Raw genomic sequence first — 21753 nt, 5'->3', positions numbered from 1 at the left:
ACTATTTCTAAAAGCAGGCTAGTAACAGGTTTTAAACTACCCATGGAGGATAGGCTAGGAATCCCCTGCCTGTTTTACTCATGCTAGTCTATGTGTGAGTATAGACTGAATTAGGCCTGGTTTACAAAAATGAGCACCATAAGGTTACCTCACACAGTCTTGTATAATGGCCCTAAACTGCACAGTATTCATTTAAGCATACCCTGCAAAGAGCTAGGGGGCTCTGTAAAAGGATGCTAAGAACACACACACAAAAAAAACAAAAACTACTACTACCCAGGTCAGAAATGGTAAGATGTGTTAACAATAGCAGCCAGACGTAGTTCTTAGCACACAAAGGCAGAAACGGCTAAATCATGGACATAGTATATAACGAAGGTGTGAGGAGTCATCCATATGAAAGCCTGAATAACTTTTTACAGCAGAATATGGAAGCAAGCAGCCAATGATTGAGTTAGGTGATGAATTTGATGGGAGGGCATCTGAAAATACCAATATGCTTTTCCATCCAGCAAAGAACACACTAAACAGATAAGACATCAGACCAACCCAATAAGAGTAAAAGGAGAAAGACAAAAAGTGAATGAAGGATTCAATGAAAGAAAGACACAGGATTAAGAACCTTGAAAAGAAAAGGTACAGACCAAATACCAATGAACCATGATAACAGAGAGATAGGTGGTTGGGATCCAAATGAGAATAAAGATGAGAATGAAAGGAAAATAATCAGCAGTGAACTCACTATGCCTCTGTATATGAACTATAGATGTCTCAAGGAGAAAAGTGACAACCAGGAAGAGAAAGATATAGGAAAAATGGAACAGAATGTAAGAAGAATTGATGGCATACACATCAAAATGCCAATGTAAGTTCAATGAGAAACAGGAAGCAAAGGATTCAAAGGAAAGTATAATAAAAGCACTGAGAACAACAATAAGGATTCATTGAGGTAGACTAGAAAAACAGGGAGAAGAAAAAAATATATGATGTAACATGAGAGCCAGAAAGTAGTTGAAAGAGCCATCTTGTAACCAGCTATAGTCAAGAAATAGCAACCATGGTGAAAAAGCCATGTGAAGATCACAGAAAAATGAAAGGAGAAGAACTGATGTATATTTACTGCTGCTGTTGTAGACAACTTCTGCTGATAAACTTCTAAAGAGGATGGGCAAACAGAATTGGAAAGGAAGAATGCTATATGTAAGGAGAGTCCTAACCATCTTACAAAGTACTGGACAAACCACATTCATGAAGTCACAGTGATTATATTTTGACATATGAGAGAAATATGAGGCTGAAGAAAAGAGAAGGACAGCAGAAGAGGAGGGTAGGAATTTAGAAGGCTCAGCAGAGGAAATGATGAATGGACTAGCAAATAAGAGTGCCACTTGAAGGGCCCAACAAGGAGTGTCCCAAATCAGGGAAAAAACTCAAGGGAAGAGACAAATATACGATAAGAACAAAGGAGAAGACTAGATCATTCCTGACTAAACGCATCCACCAATATTGGTGTATGTGAAAAGTAGACCTAAATAGGGGAAGCTCTACATTGTTGTAAGAAGCAAAGACATTGATGTGAGGAATGACCAGGCAAAAGCAAAACCACCAAAAAACATGGAAAGTTAAGGGCCACTATGAAAAAGAAATTCAGAGAAAGACTGCATTAATTGTGTAGAGTTCACAGTAAGCACAATTCAGGAAGCCCAAGTCCCCAACAAATAGAGAACTTCTTGCAAAGGAAGAAAAGGAGTCCTACTAAGGAATACACTATAATGCCAAACAAAAACCACTGCAGCAATGCCAAGATTTTGCAAGCACTATATACAAACACCAGCATAAGACACAATGTTCACAACATCTGTTAAGAACACCCACCCATGGGTATTTTGGTTGACCATGGAAGGCCACTCCAAGGCCACCCATCTACAAGAATTGAAGGCCAAAGAGGTATGTTAAAGTTAGACCTAACCACTAGGATCCTCTCCTGTTTGCACTGCAAGTACCTGGATGGATGTTCAGATACAAGAGGTAAACTGAAAAGACAGAACTTTCTATGGAAGTTACCCTCACCAAATACAGGCATCTACACCTAGAAGAAAAAGGTGAGTAACCTTCTGATAATGTTCTTGGCCAAAAGGTCTGACACTAGCTCAGACAGTATGAAACCAAGAAATAACATAAACAGAGTGCTTATAGAATAGAAAAATTTATCTTGTTGATTTTTAGTTGTTTAATGAGTACAACAGACAACTGTAATATTCTGAGAATTCAAATGTTTATTGAATATTTTTTTATTATCTTAATCAAACAAGGTGGCTACTTAATTACGTGCAATCGTACATTTTAAATAAAAACATTATAACACTGATAATACTAAAACAAGTTTATTATTTATCATGTATCACTATTATTTATTATAAATTTATTTGATTTATATAAGGTCAAAGGGTGTATATATTATGCAAAATTTTAAAAACTAACATAACAGCTATCCTGTAATCCTCTCTAATCAAAAACAGCAATCCATTTGCCATGTAAAAAATGTCAAGGTGATAACCTTTTGAAAACTCTGTACAAAATATTCAAGATAAAAATATTTTTTGCTGCACAAATGGATGACCTTTTCAAGATTGGTATTATTTAAAACAAAAGATAGATAAGTTACTTACAAAAAAAAAAAAGGAAGATTAATACATGTTAGAATAAGGAAGATGTCCATATTTATAAAGCTTACACAGTCAAAATCTCTTCCTCCACTGTAAGAAGGGGAGGTAGATCCAAGAATGCTATATTAACCAAGTATTCAAATGTAATTGATCAATGGATTCCATAGAATAAATTAACCCTTTTGTATTTTGCACACAAAGATTGTAAAAAAAAAAAAAATTTGTAAGTTTTATGTATGAATTTTGAAATAAATTGTATATTACTATACTGATACCACAAAATTACACTAACAGGCTTCCTGACTATCATATAGAAATCATTCTTCACACTTGCAACAGGAGAAGGTAGCTTTACTTAGTTCAAAATGAGTGCTTTTGATTGGATATAAACATGTAATTAGGAAAAGGGGGTATAGAGAAAGTATTTCCACAAAAAAAAAAAAAAAAAAAAAAGGAAGAGGTAGGCAAAGCTACTGTGGTGGATTTGCTAAATGTTATATCTCAGCAAACATAAAAGGTAGAAGATTCTTATTCTATACTCTAGCTTGTCAATATCAGAAATATGCACCTCTAATTTGTAAGAAATTATAGGCATTCTGCATTGGGAATCATAAAATGGAATGTGAACAAAAGTGAAAGATGACATACCATGCAACATACAAATCTATATTTAGCATTTTTTGTTAATTTTACTTTTAAATTAAGAAATTAAATAATGTATGACAATAAAATTTGAATTATAAACTACAGTTTGATGACATGCCTTCTGATACTTCCCTACTCATAGCAATAGGGTTAACCTTACTAACAGGGATCAGAGAATGAATCATCTTGTTTATTGGCTTATTCAAAATTTTATTGAACTATTATTTTAGGAATATATATCAAATTTGCTATCAAACTGTACAATTCAAATTTTAGCATTACACATCAGTTAATTTCATAATTTCAAAGTACTAAAAATATCTTAAATATTAATTTTTGTGAGGCATCAGTTCAAATAAGTCGTTTGTGATGTCAAAATACAGTACAAAGTATATAGTTTATTACAAATTTTATACTCAAATTAATAATACTAACAAGCTAAAATGTACAATAGGAACCTCCTATCTCCTTCATTTTTTGGGATATTAATATATTTATTGAATCATCCAAAGTGGTTTCACCCACCTCTTCAATTTTTGAAAATACCTGTTACTTACATATATTTGACCAACTGACGTGTATAACCAATCAAAAGCTCAGAATATCCCTCTAATGGTGTTCTCAGCCTCTGCAAAGCATTTGGTAGATTCCAAACAGTAAGGAGAGATATTAATGAGCTTGAAATGTCATATTTGTTTAGACCAAAAACAGCTTAGTTATTCAGCTTGATAAATTATAGTGAAAATCTACAATATTGATATTGTAGGTTTTGACTTTTGATTATTTCATAAGGTGTATGCAAAATATAAAATATAAAAACAAATTATTTTGTTTCACATCCTCCATATTAAAAATTTTATAAGTCTAACTAACAGAGATAACTGCCTGCTTTACTTCTTTCTTTACTGTTCAATATTTTAAGAACGATAAGTTTAAAAACTTATTCATAAACAGTAAGCATGTATATAAAAATATAATGTATTATAACTAAAATGTCACTGTATTTTACACAAGTACACTAGCCAGTTTTATATTCTTGGACACAGTAACATGAGTGCATGTGCACCATGTCATTGAAACTTTTGCAACGTCAGTCAGGCATGGCTGAAATGTTTGTATATAGTTGTGGTTGTTGAACATAAAGTTTGTCTTCATTGTGGTGAATTCTATGAGGGTTGCTGGGAATGTCTATAGATGGGTTAGGGTCTCGGATAGATTTATAAGGCTATCTTGCAGGCTTCAGTATTTGGAACTTCTGTAAAGAGGGAAATAACATCGAAACTGGCCATTAAGGCTTTATGACTAAGTTGATATACAAACAAATGGCCTAAGCATGGGCAACCCAGTATCACCAGTTCTAGCCAATATTTTTATGACACAAGTTGAAACGCAAGCAAGTAACACAGCATTACATCCACCACTATACTGGTACAGATATGTAGATGACACGGTTGCAGGATTCAGATCTACAGAACACAAATTTTTCAATCACATTAGCTCTATACATCCCAACATTAACAGGAAAAAAGCAATCAAATATCATTTCTTAACCTCAAAATTACAAGAACCGACACACAATTTAAAACAGAAATCCACTGAAAAATCACCCATACTGGACTATACATTCCTTGGGACTCAGCACATGAAACAAAACAAAAACTCGACATATTAAAAAACTAAGTAAACACAGCCATAAAACTATGCTCACCAGATAAAATTAACAATGAATTAGACAAAATAAAATAATACTTCATCAACAAGTTTCCTCCACAAACCGTAGAAAACATTATACGCACACACCTAGACAGAAAGCAAAATCAACCAACAAAAGTAAATATATCTCACAAATCAAAAAATCACGAAATCATATACTGCTGCATACCATATATTCCCAATATTAGCAAAAAATAACCAACATTTGGCAAAAACTAGCAACAAAATATGACATTACAGTTAATACCAAGTTTATTCAAAAACCAGGCACAAAACTGAGGTAAAGTGTAAAAACTACACTGACAAACACCACACCAACATTATTTATAAAATACAATGTGATAACTGACACAACTTCTATATTGGAGAAACAAGTAGAAAAATGGAAACCAGATTCAAAGAACATAAAAAGTCACCTTCACATGTTTTTGAATACTGCAAGTCAAATAAACACATAACCATACAAAACACTCAAATACTAAGTAAAGAAACAAACATAAACAAATGCAAAATTAAAAAAGCCTTACTTATACAACTTAAACCCAAAAACACCAATACAAAGGAACACCTTTATACCTATATTAAAAATAAAATAAATACTATAAAATTATATATTCAAACATCTAACACTGCTCTCTACATTCCGACACTCAGTTACACAACCCCTTTCAAACATGTGGTCAGCTTCCAGTCAGTTACCTCTTTCTTTCTTTGGGAACCTGATGATAACCAAAGAAGGTCGAAACATTGTTCGCTCCTCTACGTAAAATATTTTCTGAACTCAAACAAGCCGTTTTTACATATATATATTTCTCTACAAGTGGGTTTTCTCAACATCACTGATTAAAAAAATTGATTGTTTTGTCTACATAAAAACTTGTAATCTTCACTAAAAGTCTACCAAATTTTGTGAAGATACACTTATTGTAACAAAAGTTATTGTGCAAATGATTAACATGTGCAGATGTGTATATAAAGTTGTGTACATTACGCCAAGCCCTTTGCAAAAAGGTAAACTCTCACTATAGGCTCAGTTCCAGGGACCAACATTTTATGCTTGTTGTAATTTTTATTCTGTAACTATTACTACAGTAAGTACATCTTCATAAAGTTTTGCACATCATCAGTAAACACTGCAAAGCTTTTTCTGTATGATAAACATCAATTTCTTTTTTAACAAATTTTACAGGATTTTAAATTAATGATTTTCTAAAGCATTTTTTCTTTTCAATGCTGACTATTCAACATGCTAAGTAATTTTGATTTTTATGATAAAAGAATACTTTATGTTTTTTTTAAAACAAAAACATTTATATTTGTCATTTTCACTGCTGTCTCTCTGTATGGGTTTGGTGAATTTGATCAATCTCATAACCACCATAAAAATTATGAAATAGATATAAATTCTAGAATAACAATAAATCATAATACATAAACAATGTTTAGTCTGTATAGCTTAAATCTCATAACATTACATATATACATATATTATTTTTATTTTATTGAGATTTCAGCCATGTATAACATCACAGAAGTTGCATGGATATGGTGTATGTGCACTCATGTTACCATATCTAAGAATATAAAACTGGCTTTTACAAAGTGATACATCTTGGTTGTGTTCTTGTGGACCAATATTTTCTAAAATATAGACAAATTTATTACACACACAGACACACACACACATTATTACTATTTCCACACAAGCTCATAAATTGCAAGTATGTTTCTTAAAGCATAGAATAGTTAATGAAGTATAGCAGACAATTATCTCTTCTAGTTACAAACTTTGTTGCTTGTTGTAAGTTTGCTAAGTCTTGTCAAATTTTGCACGTGAGGTACATAAAACAAAATATTTTTTTGCTTTTTTTATATATGCATTTTAAAATAGCAAAAAAATCAAATTAGGATTTCAATATCACAGAATTCCATTATAATTTAACAAGCTAACATTCAGAGCTTTTTTTTTTTTTTTCTGGCAATAGTTCACAAACTGTGAACCCTCAGATTCATAGTCCAGCACACTAACCACTTGTCCATGCCCAAACCAACTGCAAACATACATGCTTGAATCTTTCAAGGTACAACAACTGTGTCTAATTCAACAACTTAATATCAACTTTTATAAGGATGAATTTTAAACTTATACTGAAATCACATACTCATGCACCTCCATGTGAGCACTGAGTTGCTCTTTTTGCAAAAACCGACGGCGACACTTTGGACACTCGTGCACAATCTTATGGCCAGACAAATGACTCCACAATGTTTGTGAGCTTTCCATTTTTACACCACAAATCTGAAAATAAATGCAAAAAATTAATTTTACTTTTCTTTTGAACTTATAAATAAATATACATTCACCTGTAATTCAATACACATTTTTGAGATAAAGTCATTTCAGTGTAAGGCATACTGATGTACTTACAGCCAGTATGATAACAGATAGTTAAATGTTCAAAAATTCCCTGAACCTCCATTAGATTCCAAAAATAGTATTAAAAAAAGCCAACATAACCGAGGAACAGGACATACGATTAATACATTTCCTTCTGGAATGTTGTATATGGAAAACATTTAACTCCTGATTGTTTAAAGCTATATTTATGGATTAAATTTATGAGTATAAAGCACTGACACTACCTTGTAGAAGAGGCAGTGCAGTTTCAATGCTTTTTAAACATTATCTTCTCCATCATGCTATGAGAGAGAGAATGACTGAAGACCAGAGTAAAGAAAATGTATTTTAGACTGTCATTTTTGTAAAAAAAATAATTTTAAACAGATGCAACTGCTCTGTGATACAAATACTCCTTACTTCCCAATTCATACCTTAAGGAATGGATGAATAGGTGATCAACATTTGAATTTGCAAAAGTTTTACAAAGTCAAACTGAATGAAAGGTGATTTTTCATGCCAAGAAAAAAAATACTTCTCATCTTGCAGTTTTATATTTCATTTGATTAATTTATTAAACCTTCAAATGAACAATAAATAATATATTATCTTCCTAACATTACTTGTAGCAAATCATCAATGTATAGTAGTGAAAAACGGAAATTAAAAATAAATAGAATGAACAATATTTTTTTGTCCAGAAAGACTACAGAATATAAAAGACAATAACAAATTACTTAACAATTTCAACTATTAACTTTTTTCTTATCTATTTTCTTTTAATCTTAAGATCTTATTATATAACTTTCTACCCAGTGAGGTAGTAATCCTCATGTCAAAAGCAATGAATAACAGTGAAGATGCAAAGGATATTTCCTGTAGGACTAACATAAACAGCATGTAATCTTGTCATGCATCACACCAATGCTCAAGCCAGTATAATTTTACATTTTATTTCATTCAACTTTGTTTAGGTTAAAATTGGATATAATATTTCAAATGATTTTATTAAAAATACAAAAATTCATAAAAACAACAATTTGTCATATTTACTGTATATTTATGAGAAAAATTATTTGACATTTTCCCCTAAACCTCATTAAGTCTCACAAATGTTAAGGTTAAAAACACTTCATATAGCTTTCACATATTCACTACTGTACACAAAAATGTATCTGAGATGACAATATTTCCCACACCTAAAATAATTTGCCTGGCATTTTAAAAAAATTCTGTTTCTGTTTAGAACAAATCTGATAAACACCCATGAAGAGTTCTTGCCCAGTTTCTAGGGTTGCCCTCAAACAGAGGGCATGAAAGGTATCATTGCAGTGGCTAGACAGGATTCTAACTTAGAACCATTTAGTCATAATCCCACAGATGGAAGCTTCGTGCCACTGGTCACTTGACCAAGCACATGTACCAAAAAACATCATCTATTTCACTTCCAGTTCAAACTTCATTCCCATGGGAAATATCAATGAGCTTAGCTGATTTTTTTTAACAGCTCTTACCACAGTGCAAGAAAGCCAGAAAAATTTTGGTAGTTATAAGACCCTATCTGCTTTCTACATGGTATTATTCTGTGATTTTATATGATGTATTTAATTAAATAAAACATTTGCTGTGGTAGTATCATTAGTATAAAAAAGTTTAAATTTCAACAGCAGTTGACAGAAAAAAGACAACCGAAGTGAATATTATATTACTCTTTTGTCATGTGTATTCTTTATTTATTATTATAAAAGTACCAAACATGTAAGAATTTGAAACTTATTTGCTTAAGGTCAGATTATGTAAAATAAATATTTTTCATGAAGCATGATACATAGCTTGACTGGGTAACGTGAGCTACATATTTACTTGTGTGATTTGAAACTTGCCTGGCAAGATTATCACTTAGACCTGGTTGAAAAGGCAATAAAACAAATTTAAATAGAAGCAGATGTATACTGTATACGTTTGAAGCTAGTTCAGATAAACAATGTGGTTTCTTGTTACAATTTGCAGTCATTCCAAAAGAAAAGCTTAATTTAGAATTATTTTGTAATACTTTTACGATGGTCAATTTCACTTATCTTTTAACCAACCCTGAAGAAAGTTACAATATAGAAACTAACAGACAAAATCATAAGATTTTACTGAAAAAAATTTACTACTTATTTAGGACGTTTTAGGGATTATGCAAATGAAATCTCAAATTTTTCAGAAGAAAAGTATTTTCAATCTTACTGTGAAAATCACATTGGACTCTGAGCACTTTGACACCATATATTTATGGACAAGGTCTTAATAACAATACACAACTCACCTGCTACAGACTTAGTCAAATAATCTAAGTTTGTGGCCCCACATTGACCTGTAGTCTCCCCATTATAACTTCTAATATGTTTTGTGTATCTTCATGCAATATCACAAGCTTTCAATAATTAAGTCATTTGTAGAAGAAAAAAACAACAAATTTTAATGAGGTATTTTCACTAAAAATTTTCCATGGGGTATATGGAGTTAAAATGTTGCCTGCTCCATGTGTAAAGTGATGTTTCACATTAAAATCAAAAATGTTTCTTCATCTGAAAAAATCTCATTTACAAAATCAATAAAACCTCCCAAATAAGTTTCAAATATTTTTTCAGTAAAATATTTATTTTCTACGTCCTAGATGAAGTAGCCACGAATAAAATTTAAAATAAACTTTTTTACCATCCAGAATAACATCAAGTAATGGCATGAAACTACATTTGTTTATCCTAAATAACTTGAAATTTGTAACAGTAAATTTCTGTTTATACAAAAATTAGTTTTATTGCCCTCTGAACTGTGATCAATTCACTGATATTCCTGGCACAAAATTTCAATTTGCTTGATGAACATACAGCTCATGCTATCCTATCAAATTACAAAATGCACAAGCTACTAAATTTGACTGAGTTGCTTGCAAGCATACCTTGTGAAAAATTTTATTGTTAATATTATTATTCTTTCTTTCACCTTATCTAACCTGAAAACAATTCTAAATTTTACATCATAGTCACTTTTATTATAATAAAGAATACACATGAAAATCAAAATTGTAGTACTTATCTTGGTCTTTTTTCATTTTGCTGTTGATTGTCAATAATATTTAACTACATTTTTATATGAATCCAATTTTTTATTTAATTACACAATGCATCAAAGAACACAGAATAATTACATGCAAAAAAGCATACAATATCCTATTAATGGATGTAATTACAAACAGCTTGATGGGGCATTTATAAGTTCAAGTGTTGCACCTTGTTTGGCTAATTTATTTTTAAGTTATTTGTAGTGAAAAATGGTTTAAAAATTGTCTAGTAGAGTTTAAACCTTTATATTATTATTATGGGAGATATGCTGATGACACATTTTAGTTTTCAAAAATAAATCTGATACTTTAGAATTTCACAATTATTTGAATAATTAATATAAAATTATTAGATTTGCAGTTGAAGAACAGACAGTTAACATTTTACCTTTTTTAAACACGGGTCAATGTTTAATTTCGACAGTTTTTTACCTTTTGAATTTAAATAGAACCTAATTTATAATTTATTATCATAGAGCCTATAACAGTCAATTCTTTTTTTCTCTTTTCATGAAGAAATAAAAAACATAAAGGTTGTATTATAAAAAATTCTATACAATTAATTGACAGTGTTATTAAGAATTATTTAAAAGGTTTGGATATTCCTAAGTCTGGTAAACAAGATGAAAATAGAGTTCATTGCATTCTACCCTTTACTGATAATCATTCAGTAGAATTAAAGAAAAATTTTAAATCCATTTTGAATAATAACATTTACCCCCACATTAAGTTTAGAATCATGTTTAAACCATTTTTTTCATTTAACCAATTATTTTAAATATAAAAATAGAATCAATCTCATACACCATATATAAATTTACATGTCCAAAGTTTCCCTATTCACTTATTTTTATTTCTGTATACATTCATATTTTAATGAGTGTGATGGAGGAAAATTATGCAAAAAAACAAATAAAGGTTATGATCAATAGTTATCACTGACAACATACATATAAAATTAATTTATTCACAATATCAATTGTAAACACATACCTTTCTAAAAATTATCTAAAATTTCTAAAAACTAAAAATTAGTTAATTATCTGAGAGGAACACCTAGCTGTCTCTCGGTATTTAAGAGTATAAATTTTTAACAAACCTTACCTCACAAACATTAGCCAGATCTGGATGAACACTCTGAATGTGGTTTCTTCGAGGACCAGGCTGAACAAAGCTCAATCCACAATACTTGCACCTGTACTGATGACTCTCTGTTTCCATGTGTTTAACAAAGATTGCAAACAATCCAAACCATGTAAGACATACCTTACAACGGTAATTGCGGGGTTCACTGTGAAAATACTTTTCCTGAAGAAAATGCAAAATTACAATAATCATAAATATACAAAATACAGTACTTTTCAACCAAAAACAATTACTGATTTTAAATTTATAGATTTCAAAATGAGCCTCCATAAAAAAGTGAAATTCATGAAACACAGTTGTAAAATTATATTGCTGTACACAATGTCAACATAACAGATGGGACATTAAATTCTAAAATTGAAAATACATGCAAATAAACATTATTATACTACTTAAAATACACAAAATCTTATCACAATAATAAAATGAAAAGTTAGAGTTCAAAAATCCATGCTGAATATTTCTGTTTGCCTGTGGCTTGTTCTCTGTGATTAGTAAGGCTCCTTTGCATTTTATATCTAAAAACCTGAAGAAGTAGATACGAATTTATGTAGTCATGGACAATAAACACGAGTTATGCTGCTTGTAAACAAAATGCTCAGTTACAGTACTGTCTTTATTGCCTAATATATGCAGTGCTCAAAAGTGTTGATTTTATCCCTAACACTTCTGTCTGTTTCATCAATGTTCATAGAACCAGTTCATATTTCAAACTCCATACTACATTCTTGTGGTTAGTGATACTGCTTAAACCTAACTTAGAACATAAACATTTGTCTGTGGGTTTATTACACACTTTGGGTTTAAAAGCTAATCTCTTACTAACACTTCATTGAAAGATCTACATAAGTTTTCTCATGTACAGAACTGAGTGTCTGCATGCCTGTCTTATACAAACATAAATCTTTGAATTAATGTATGGTACACCAAAATTCTCATTAAACTGCTTTTTCCCATGTGGCAATGTTTCTTCATTGTTATTGTGGACTGTGTTCAGTTTTGTAAAGTCTTATCAATAATTACTTCTGGGAATCCACTGACGTTTGTGTATAATATTTTGCCTAATTTGAAATCACCTTTGTTGTACAAGTCTTATTGATACAGTTTAGTTGTTCAATAACAGTTGCACATTTAACTTGTCATAAGTGATGCAAACATTTAAACATAATAAATGATAAAATAAAAACACTGATTTCTCACAAGGCTTATATTACAGTTTTCTTACAAGTATGTCATCTTTTAAGATAATCTGTATATCATATAATAGCAAAATGTTTCATTCTTTGAAGTTCCTAATAGTCAATTTCATAGTAGAATGGAAGTTAATGAGGAAATCATACTGAAGTAGTAAACTGTTTCATTCCAAATTCCAAAGATGTAATCAATGTATCAGATTCATATGTATGACTTCTTATGCCTAAAATCAGCTTTGATTTCTGGAGCAATAGGGCATGCGTGATTTCATTTAATCTTTAATAAATAACGTTACTGTTAATTGCAGTCTTAAATCTACTAGTGGACAGTAGATAACTAGTATTCATTTACTAATGTCCACAAAAGTTAAAATTCAGGCCCGTCAAAGTACACACAGGTAATGCATATTTCATGGTTTCTACTGATTTAACATTTATCTTCTAAATGTAAACAAGCATAGTTATTAAAGCAAGATTTAGTGTTGAATAACTGAATTACAATTCTGTCAAGACTAATGAGCAATAAAGAATGCTCTGACAGCTTTCAAACTTAAAAAACTAGAATATTACTATTCTTTAAGGAAAATAACCAAAAATTAACACTCACAAAATATGCTAAAATTGAGATACACATTTTTTTCCTTGACATGTCTACATAATACAACTTAAAGTCAAAACGTGAGCAATTAAATTACAAGCTTCCTCATAACACTAAAGTTCAAATTATATTCCCATTTTAAAACTGTGTGTGTGTGTGTGTGTATGTGTAATTTAGAATCTACTAAAACTAAATTTTGGATTTTAAATATCTTAAACATTGAAATAAATCTGCATCTTGGCTGTGTGTCCAGTGCAGTTAATTCAAGAGTTAAAAATTTATTTTTACTATTTTTTTCACCATCTAATAGAACCCATTATATAAAGAACATGTCATGTGAAGTATAAAGCTGTAAATTATTGTTAACAGGACTAAAGTGAAGTGTCTTTTGCCACTGAAACAGTTTTACATTTTATGTATTATAGCTGAAAAAATTATGACAAAGATATACCATCAGAATATCTTATGTACTATAGTGCCACAACATAATCTTTACTAGCCTATATAAGACTATTTGATGAGTAGTTTAAGACAGCAATATACAATTTCCATCTACTGTTCAGGGACATCACATTTTATAGTATTGAATATAACTAAAAATCCCATGTCATAAATCATAACACTGATGAAATAGCAATGGATAAATATGAATTTAAAATAACTATCATTTCTCTCAGATAACTTATCGAAATATCAATCTTTGCATACAGTCCAAAAACATGCCAAATAATTTTAGTGATTTTATTTTTAAGTTATATCAAATCAATTAAATTTGTAACCTAAACCAATATCTGTTATATTTCATTTTAAAATGTTTGAGCTAATAAAAAATATTTATTCATTACTACCACATAGCTTGTCATGCTTAAAAATATTCTGTCTCAGTGGTGGAAAACAAAATTTTGTCCATAAAAAAAAGTATCTGTATAATCAGTTGTGTAGACTTCCCTAACTCAAATCAGTGCAATAGTTCACTTAGAATTTCTTAGATTTTTTATGCATGTTCATACTTGCAAAACAAAAAAACATTAGCCATTACAATAGCAGCCAATATTACTCAGCATAGAGAAAGCTTATACAGCTTTGTATTAAAATAAATGTTGTGTTTTCTTGTACATAAATATTTCTAGTTTACTTTAGAATTTGTTTTAAATAATTTCACATGATAATTGTGAAATTTACCTTGAAGATGAAATTAATATTTTATTGTGTTATAAGTGAGTTATATTTATGAAGATGGTTAGCAACAATATGAGTTTGCATTTTGTAGTAAAATTTGTATACATGGTGTTTCCAATTTATATCAAACTTTAAACAGTATGTATGTTCAATAAATACCTGTAGTGAGTTGTTTACTGTGCTATTAAAATTAATACTTTTAGGCTATTAAGAAGAGCTTAAAATTCAGACTAAGGTGTTTCTCTCCAAAATAACTCGTATCACTACATCCACAATTTTGCAACATTTTTGTGTGGTGACACTTAAATTATTTATCCATATTATAAACAAGCACCATCTGCTTTGAATTTGTAAACATTGTTTAAGACTGTTTTTAAATAAAACTTATTTTCCTTAAAAGTACTAATAATAATAAATTACCCTTAATATCATTATGTATCACATCTATAGAACTGGTTGACAACAGCATCAAGTGTTATTAATGTTATCTGTTCATATATTACACTGTTACATACTGTCATAACTGCTTGCAATACAACTGCAAAATAAACAAAGTACAAACTTCAAAGTGCTTTTTTTGTGTGTGAATAAAAACTTTAAAACCAGAAACCTTAAATATGGAACAGTAGTCATCCAAAGTACCAAATACCCCCTTTTCATCCAAGTTTTAAACTGCTGTGAAAAATACAATAATTGCAATGAATTCTGTGACAGTCATATCAGAACACTTTTCATAAATACCTACCTCTACACCAAATCTTTATGCAGTTTCACACAACCTATGTATTTTAAACTTGCATCAAAATCATTCACATGTTCATTTCAACTTTAAAATAAATTTTAACTATTAATTTGTTATTGCAACAAAATTCAAATAAAACAATACAAGTTTTATACATCCTGAAAAATGAAGTAGCATAGAAGACTTCAAAGTAATGTTTAGGAACAACAAGAGACCTGTTGGTCCATCTTAATTGTCCCATTCTCTATGCCAAACTACAACTATTAATTAAATAAATTTAAAGCCAGCCCATATCATTTATATATCGATCAAGCTTTCTTTTATACTCACTCAAATTTACCGCCTTCATGACCTGTGAAAGAAACCCATTCCCCAGTGAAAATATAGTGAAATAATCTTAGCTGAGGACAGCTTCCACCTAGCATAAATCTATATATGTCTCCTAACTCTATAATTCTCACTGTCAAGTATAAAAAATGTTGATGCATCAACATTATCAATTCCTTTTACAATCTTAAACATTTCAAGCATATCCAATATAAATCTTCATTTTTCAAGATAATACTATTTTAAAGATCAATCTCTCCTCATACAACTCCTCCATCCCAGGTACCATTTTAGTAACCCTCTGAACCCTTTTCAACAATTCAATGTCCTTCTTGAGGTAAAGAGCCCAAGACTGAACACAATACTCCAAATATGACCATACCACTAGCAACAATACACTACTTGGATGGCTCAAGAGACTGATAAGCCATTACACTAAGATCTTTTTCTTTCAAGACACTATTACAGTTATTCCCATTCAAATTATACTAACCCACATGCAATATTGTGCATTTATTATAATTGAAACCTATCAACCATTTACTTGCTCAACTCACTAAATGATACAAATCCTTTTGTGAAAGAGCAGCATTCTCTTTGCAGCCAGCAACACCCACAACTTTATCATCATCAAATTTACATAATTTATTTACCATTCCTTCACCTATGTCATTAATATCAATAAAAAAGAGTGATAGTTCTAAAACTGAGCCCTGAGGTACATCATTTGCAACATTAATCGTTTGACTGAGCTCCATTAACAACAAACCTCTGCTTTCTTCAATCAAGCCACTCTTCTACTCAATTAGTTAACTTATCCCCCACACCTAGAGAGATGCGTCTTGACAAGCATTTTATGTAGCACTTTGAGAAATGCTTTCTAAAAATCCAGATACATCAAATCTACACCCTTACCCTCATCTATATATACAGTAACATTTTCAAAGCATGTTTTTCTTGAATTTTGTGCAAAACTATTTGAGAGCTATCTGCATAAGATATTCCTAATTTTGAAGTACTAAAGAAAAGGCAGCTAGTTAAAACCACCTACTATCAACTCTTAGTCTACTTTTTACTAATGAAAAGTGGTATTTACTATCACATTACAAAGCACTCATGTTCAGAAACAGAATATGAACCTATATTGCAAGTCAAGTGCCCTAATCACCAGGTCAACATCAAAGCTAACTTGTTAAAAGTATTGTAAAATTCATCTCCTTTCACAAGGTCAAAATGAAAATTATACAACATCTTTGTTAATCAATACATCAGATTAAAAAATAAAAAAGGAAATTCATTTACCTGGGTCTTTATGTATTTTGTACCATGCTCTCGACTAAACATGTGATCTTTTAGGTCTCTGCTATCTTCGAACACCATGTCACACAAGCTACAAAAACTCTCCGATTTTTGGTTGTGTTTCTGAGCATGATTCTGAAATGCTGTAACATTGCAAAAGGTGCGTTTACAGTCACTAATAATACACTGAAATCTTTTCTCTAGTTTGTGGACATTGTACATGTGCATGTAATAGAGAGGATAGCTTTGGATTACTATGTCACATAAATGGCAGTAGTGGCCAACTTTTTTAGGGAAACATAGCTCAGCCAACTGTTTATCAGTTGGTACATCCTTGATCAAAATTAATTCATTTTTCTTAGTATCTTGTTCATCCCCAATTTTTTCTTCTATACTAACATCAAATGATTCTTGTAGTCCATTCTGTTGAGTTTTGAGGATATCTGCATTCGAAATATGATCCAAAACTTGACTTCTACATTCCTCAATGTCTGACTCAATATTTTCTATAGTCTCGTATGAAAAAGACTCTGCTGATTCTTCATAGCTCTGATTTGTAGAAACTTCTGCAGTTTGTGAAACTCTCTCTGCTAAATTGTTGTCATCTTGATCAACTGCTTTCAAACTCAATAATGAATTAAATTCCAAGTTCACAACATCATCCTCCTTCTCTTTGTCAGTTGAAGCATTATTTTCTGTGCTATTAACAGAATTCTTATTTTCCATGGCTGAAGATGAAACAAGGAGAATATCATTTATGTTTGTATCTGACTGTGATGGTAGTTTACTTGAATCAACATCATCATTAGAATTATCAAAATCAGCATTATTGTTTGATTCTTCATGAACTTTATTGTTATCACCATCTGAAACTGATAAAGAAAATTAGTAACATTTTTAATTCATACTTCCTGTATAGTTTATCCAAAACTACATTAAAAAAATTAAATGTCAACAGTTTGTTTTCATTGGTTATATTAATGTTTCTAGTAAGAAGAATGTAAATGTGTGAGTTAAAATGCTATTATACTTTTCTTGCTATAAACCCATCAAGATTTGATAAAAATTATCAGTTTTATTATAAGGAATATCACACAAACCATCAATCAATAAATCATGTTTTGTCAGCACAAGTATTATATACAATAATAACATGTATATCACAAATGACTGATGGAAATAGCGTTTTAACTGTGGCCTAGCATGTGTTGTAAACCCATTACCCTGATGTGCTCCAATACTGAAAGTTCATGCAGTCATTGCTGTGCAACACACAACACAACTGAAATGCTTTATATTCTTATACTAGAAACTCACAGAGGAGCAGTAATTACAGATTTAGTAAACACCATCACCATTCTTAATGTGACGTAGCAGTACATAAAAAAACAACAAACAACCATGTTCAGGCAACATGAATGTTACATACTCTAAGAATTTGTATCACCCATAGTACTCAGTTTCAATTACAGTGTAACACAACTATAACAATGTGTATGTAAAGAAAAGAATTTATATGAATGAGTTTCTATATGCACATGCACACACATATATATACATGTATAAAATATATATGTTCATCTTAAAAAAAACTGCCTTGACTGGTATATCACACAAACTTAATATACACAAGAACAAGTTATACATTTTTTAGGTTGCAAAACTGTAAGAAGTCAATAGTTTTTATAGTAAATAGTGACTGTTTTCATTATGTAGCTGTCACCAGTTCTCACAAACGAGCAACTTTTGTGATATCTTTTTGCTTTAATTAACAAGTACATGAAAATAGGAATAATTTAAAAACTATACTGATTAACAGACTTTTCACCATTGCTAGTGTTTTAAAATGTGTAGCAATAAAGGAGTTTGATTTAATCCCACATTTGTTCCAAACAACAACAGTAACAATTTGCTAAAGATAAGGTTGTTTACATAATGAACAAACATTTAAAAAGACAGAAGAGAGTCTGTAAAAAGTACCAAACTTACTTCATGACTCACACAGATTTTTTTTTTGATAACCTTAAACACTTATTTTTCTTATAAAATAAAAGAATCACATGCATTTACTCAAATATGATTTTGCTACCACCAAACTTCCAAGTAACCAAAGTCTGTCAACAATGTTTTAATATTAAATGATTAGTTATTGTTAACTAACTTGCTTACTGAAATTTGTTCTGTAACCATTTCTTTTAAACTTGAGAAATCTTATGAGTTGACATTTTCTTGATTCAAAAACATTTCTTCTCTCAAGTTTTGACATTGTTGCAATTCTCATTTTATCTGTTTCTTAAAATCATCCAACATGTTTTATATCATCTATTATTCTTAAAAATATTTCTATTATTTTTATTACACTGAAGCTGGTAAGAGATTTATTTATTATTACAGTTATTGTTTCAGGCTACCACCCTTCCTCCAAACCAACAAAAAGTTATTAATGGCAACTTTATAACAAATTATAGACAGAACACAAAATTTGAACTGTAACATATATACACTAATAAACATGTCTAACAACATATGTGTAGTCTAACTATACTGCATTATTTAAAAGTTTTGTTAATATACTGATACACAACTAATTAGATGATGAGGCACGCTGTATTGAAATTGTCTATAAAATGTTGCAAATAATTAACATTTTGCAATTCTAAAGAATTCTTAAAGGTCTTGTTCAATTATTAATGTTTAAATCAATGCAGTGAAAGATAGTATTTATAAATTGTTTAATATTTTGTGCTACAACAACAATAAACCTTTATTTAGAAGTTATTAATATTGTTAACTACTGATAATTAATTGTAGTCAAGATCCCAATATCAAAGATCTGAGAGTTTGAGGCCCTGTCATAAATGACACAATGAAAAATAAATCAAGAAGAGTACAAATCACATGGATCAAGCAAACTTTATTAACATCTTATCTGCAAATCTTTTACATTAATCCCAGTCTTTGTTTTAACATCTTCTCCCAGGAATAAAAGAAAACAATGAAAAAATAATAATAAATGAATAAAAGAAAATGAAAAAGGTTAGCAAATAAAACTTAACCAGTATTGGTGTCAATAAATTCTAGGATCTTTGAAGTTAAACAGGATCACAGCATACCTACTAGACATGCTGAATATAGAGAACTTCTAATGCTTGACATAAAATATATGCATAAGATGAAGTTCATACAAACTTGTAATAAGCCTATGCATAATGCAATGAGGTGTAACAGCTAGTTTTGAATAGCACGTTATAACTGCAGATTGATGTACAGGTTAGTGATAAACAAAAATAACAGAGGCACTATAAACATCATTGCAAAAGTGTAGTACCAAGGAGATTTTACTACTAAAACGTCTTTGATGCTATAATGTGTCTTGTATGAGCATGAACTGCTGTGTAATCAATATTTAGCACTTAATAAACCTGTGCAGATGACTGGTCTCATATTGTTAAAACATTTAAATATGGGTGGTGTTTTTTCAAAACCTGTAAAACATCAAGACCAAGAACTTCAAAAGGTGGTTTTGAAACTTACAACAAAGATTAACACAAAAACAAACTGGTTTAATTGTGCAGGTGAACAATATATTTATTATTAAAGTTAATATTTCAGGCTCCTGCCTTTTCTCCAAACCAACAATAGGCTACTGAAAGTTCAAACTTTTGTAAAAACTGCAGATAGAACAGCATGATGCATAAACAGAAACATTTATGCATAAACATATTTATGCAGTCAAACAATATTGTATTACTTAAATATATATATATATATGATTTAATAGATGAAAAGAATATAAGTTAAATTATAACATTTCACTTAAAAAAACACAAGTAAAAGTAAATAAATAGTAATGTTTAAATGTGTAAAGTATGGTCAGTACACTAAAGCACATGTTTAAATTATAAAAAGGAGAAGCATTCATTTAAGCTGCTTGGGTGAATAGTAACTAATTTGCATATTAGTCAATATGTGAACATTCTGTTCTATGATAAAAAGAAAAAATGCATATATGTGCCTCACTACAGAAAACTCAATGATGTCATGTTTTAGACTGTTAAAGTGGTGTCCCAAGGATGGTTTTCTTTATTTTTTTTATGTCACCAAGATTTTCCTGTCAGGAACCATAAGAACTACTTTTATATTTCAGTATCTCAGGAGAAAACATTTCTCACAGATGCTTTGTAGAATTCAGAAACACAAAAACCTTCTACACACACATGTACACATTAAGAAGTGCATCGTAGAACCTACTACATATTTCAAGACTGATTAATGATGTTAATATACCTTCAATATATACTGCACATTGGTTGTTCTCACCTGGTCCTTCAATTCACTTACACAATTTCCAGTGAAAAACCTTTACCTCTAGGTATCAAACTTCATCTTGGTAATAATTGTACTGCTACTATTATATAATGACTGAATCTCATTCTAACCCATGTTTTAATTCTTCTCACCCATTCAAAACTAAAAAATGCATCCCTTACCCTCAATTCCCAAGTCCAAGGAAATAATGCAGTGAATGAGCAAATTTTTCACCATAAAAGGCCATATCAAATGTGATAGGTAGTGCTGTCTTTTAGAGAACAAATACATCTCATGAAACATTCTTTTCATCACACAGGAAATACAAAGATTGCATCCCTCTCACACTGTTGTATCCTATCAATACATAATCAATATTTTAATTATGGTGAACTAAAATGTACTCAAAGAGCATGATACCAACATGCTG

At 30.3% G+C, this 21753-nt stretch overlaps 1 protein-coding gene across 9 annotated transcripts in view; it reads right to left on the bottom strand.

The window, feature by feature from the left end:
* Positions 1–21753, bottom strand: part of LOC143252951 (uncharacterized) — a 120850-nt gene that overhangs the window by 9152 nt on the left and 89945 nt on the right. For all 9 annotated transcript variants that reach the window (XM_076505890.1, XM_076505895.1, XM_076505887.1 and 6 more), the window contains 3 exons: positions 17019–17887; positions 11636–11839; positions 7187–7323 (listed from right to left, as the gene is read on the bottom strand). In XM_076505890.1, coding sequence (XP_076362005.1) covers positions 7187–7323; positions 11636–11839; positions 17019–17887 — 1210 coding nt within the window. The remainder of the gene's footprint in view (positions 1–7186; positions 7324–11635; positions 11840–17018; positions 17888–21753) is intronic.

Source organism: Tachypleus tridentatus, chromosome 6 (assembly GCF_004210375.1).
Source record: "Tachypleus tridentatus isolate NWPU-2018 chromosome 6, ASM421037v1, whole genome shotgun sequence".
Lineage (NCBI taxonomy): Eukaryota > Metazoa > Arthropoda > Merostomata > Xiphosura > Limulidae > Tachypleus > Tachypleus tridentatus.
This window is presented reverse-complemented; position numbering and strand designations above follow the sequence as displayed.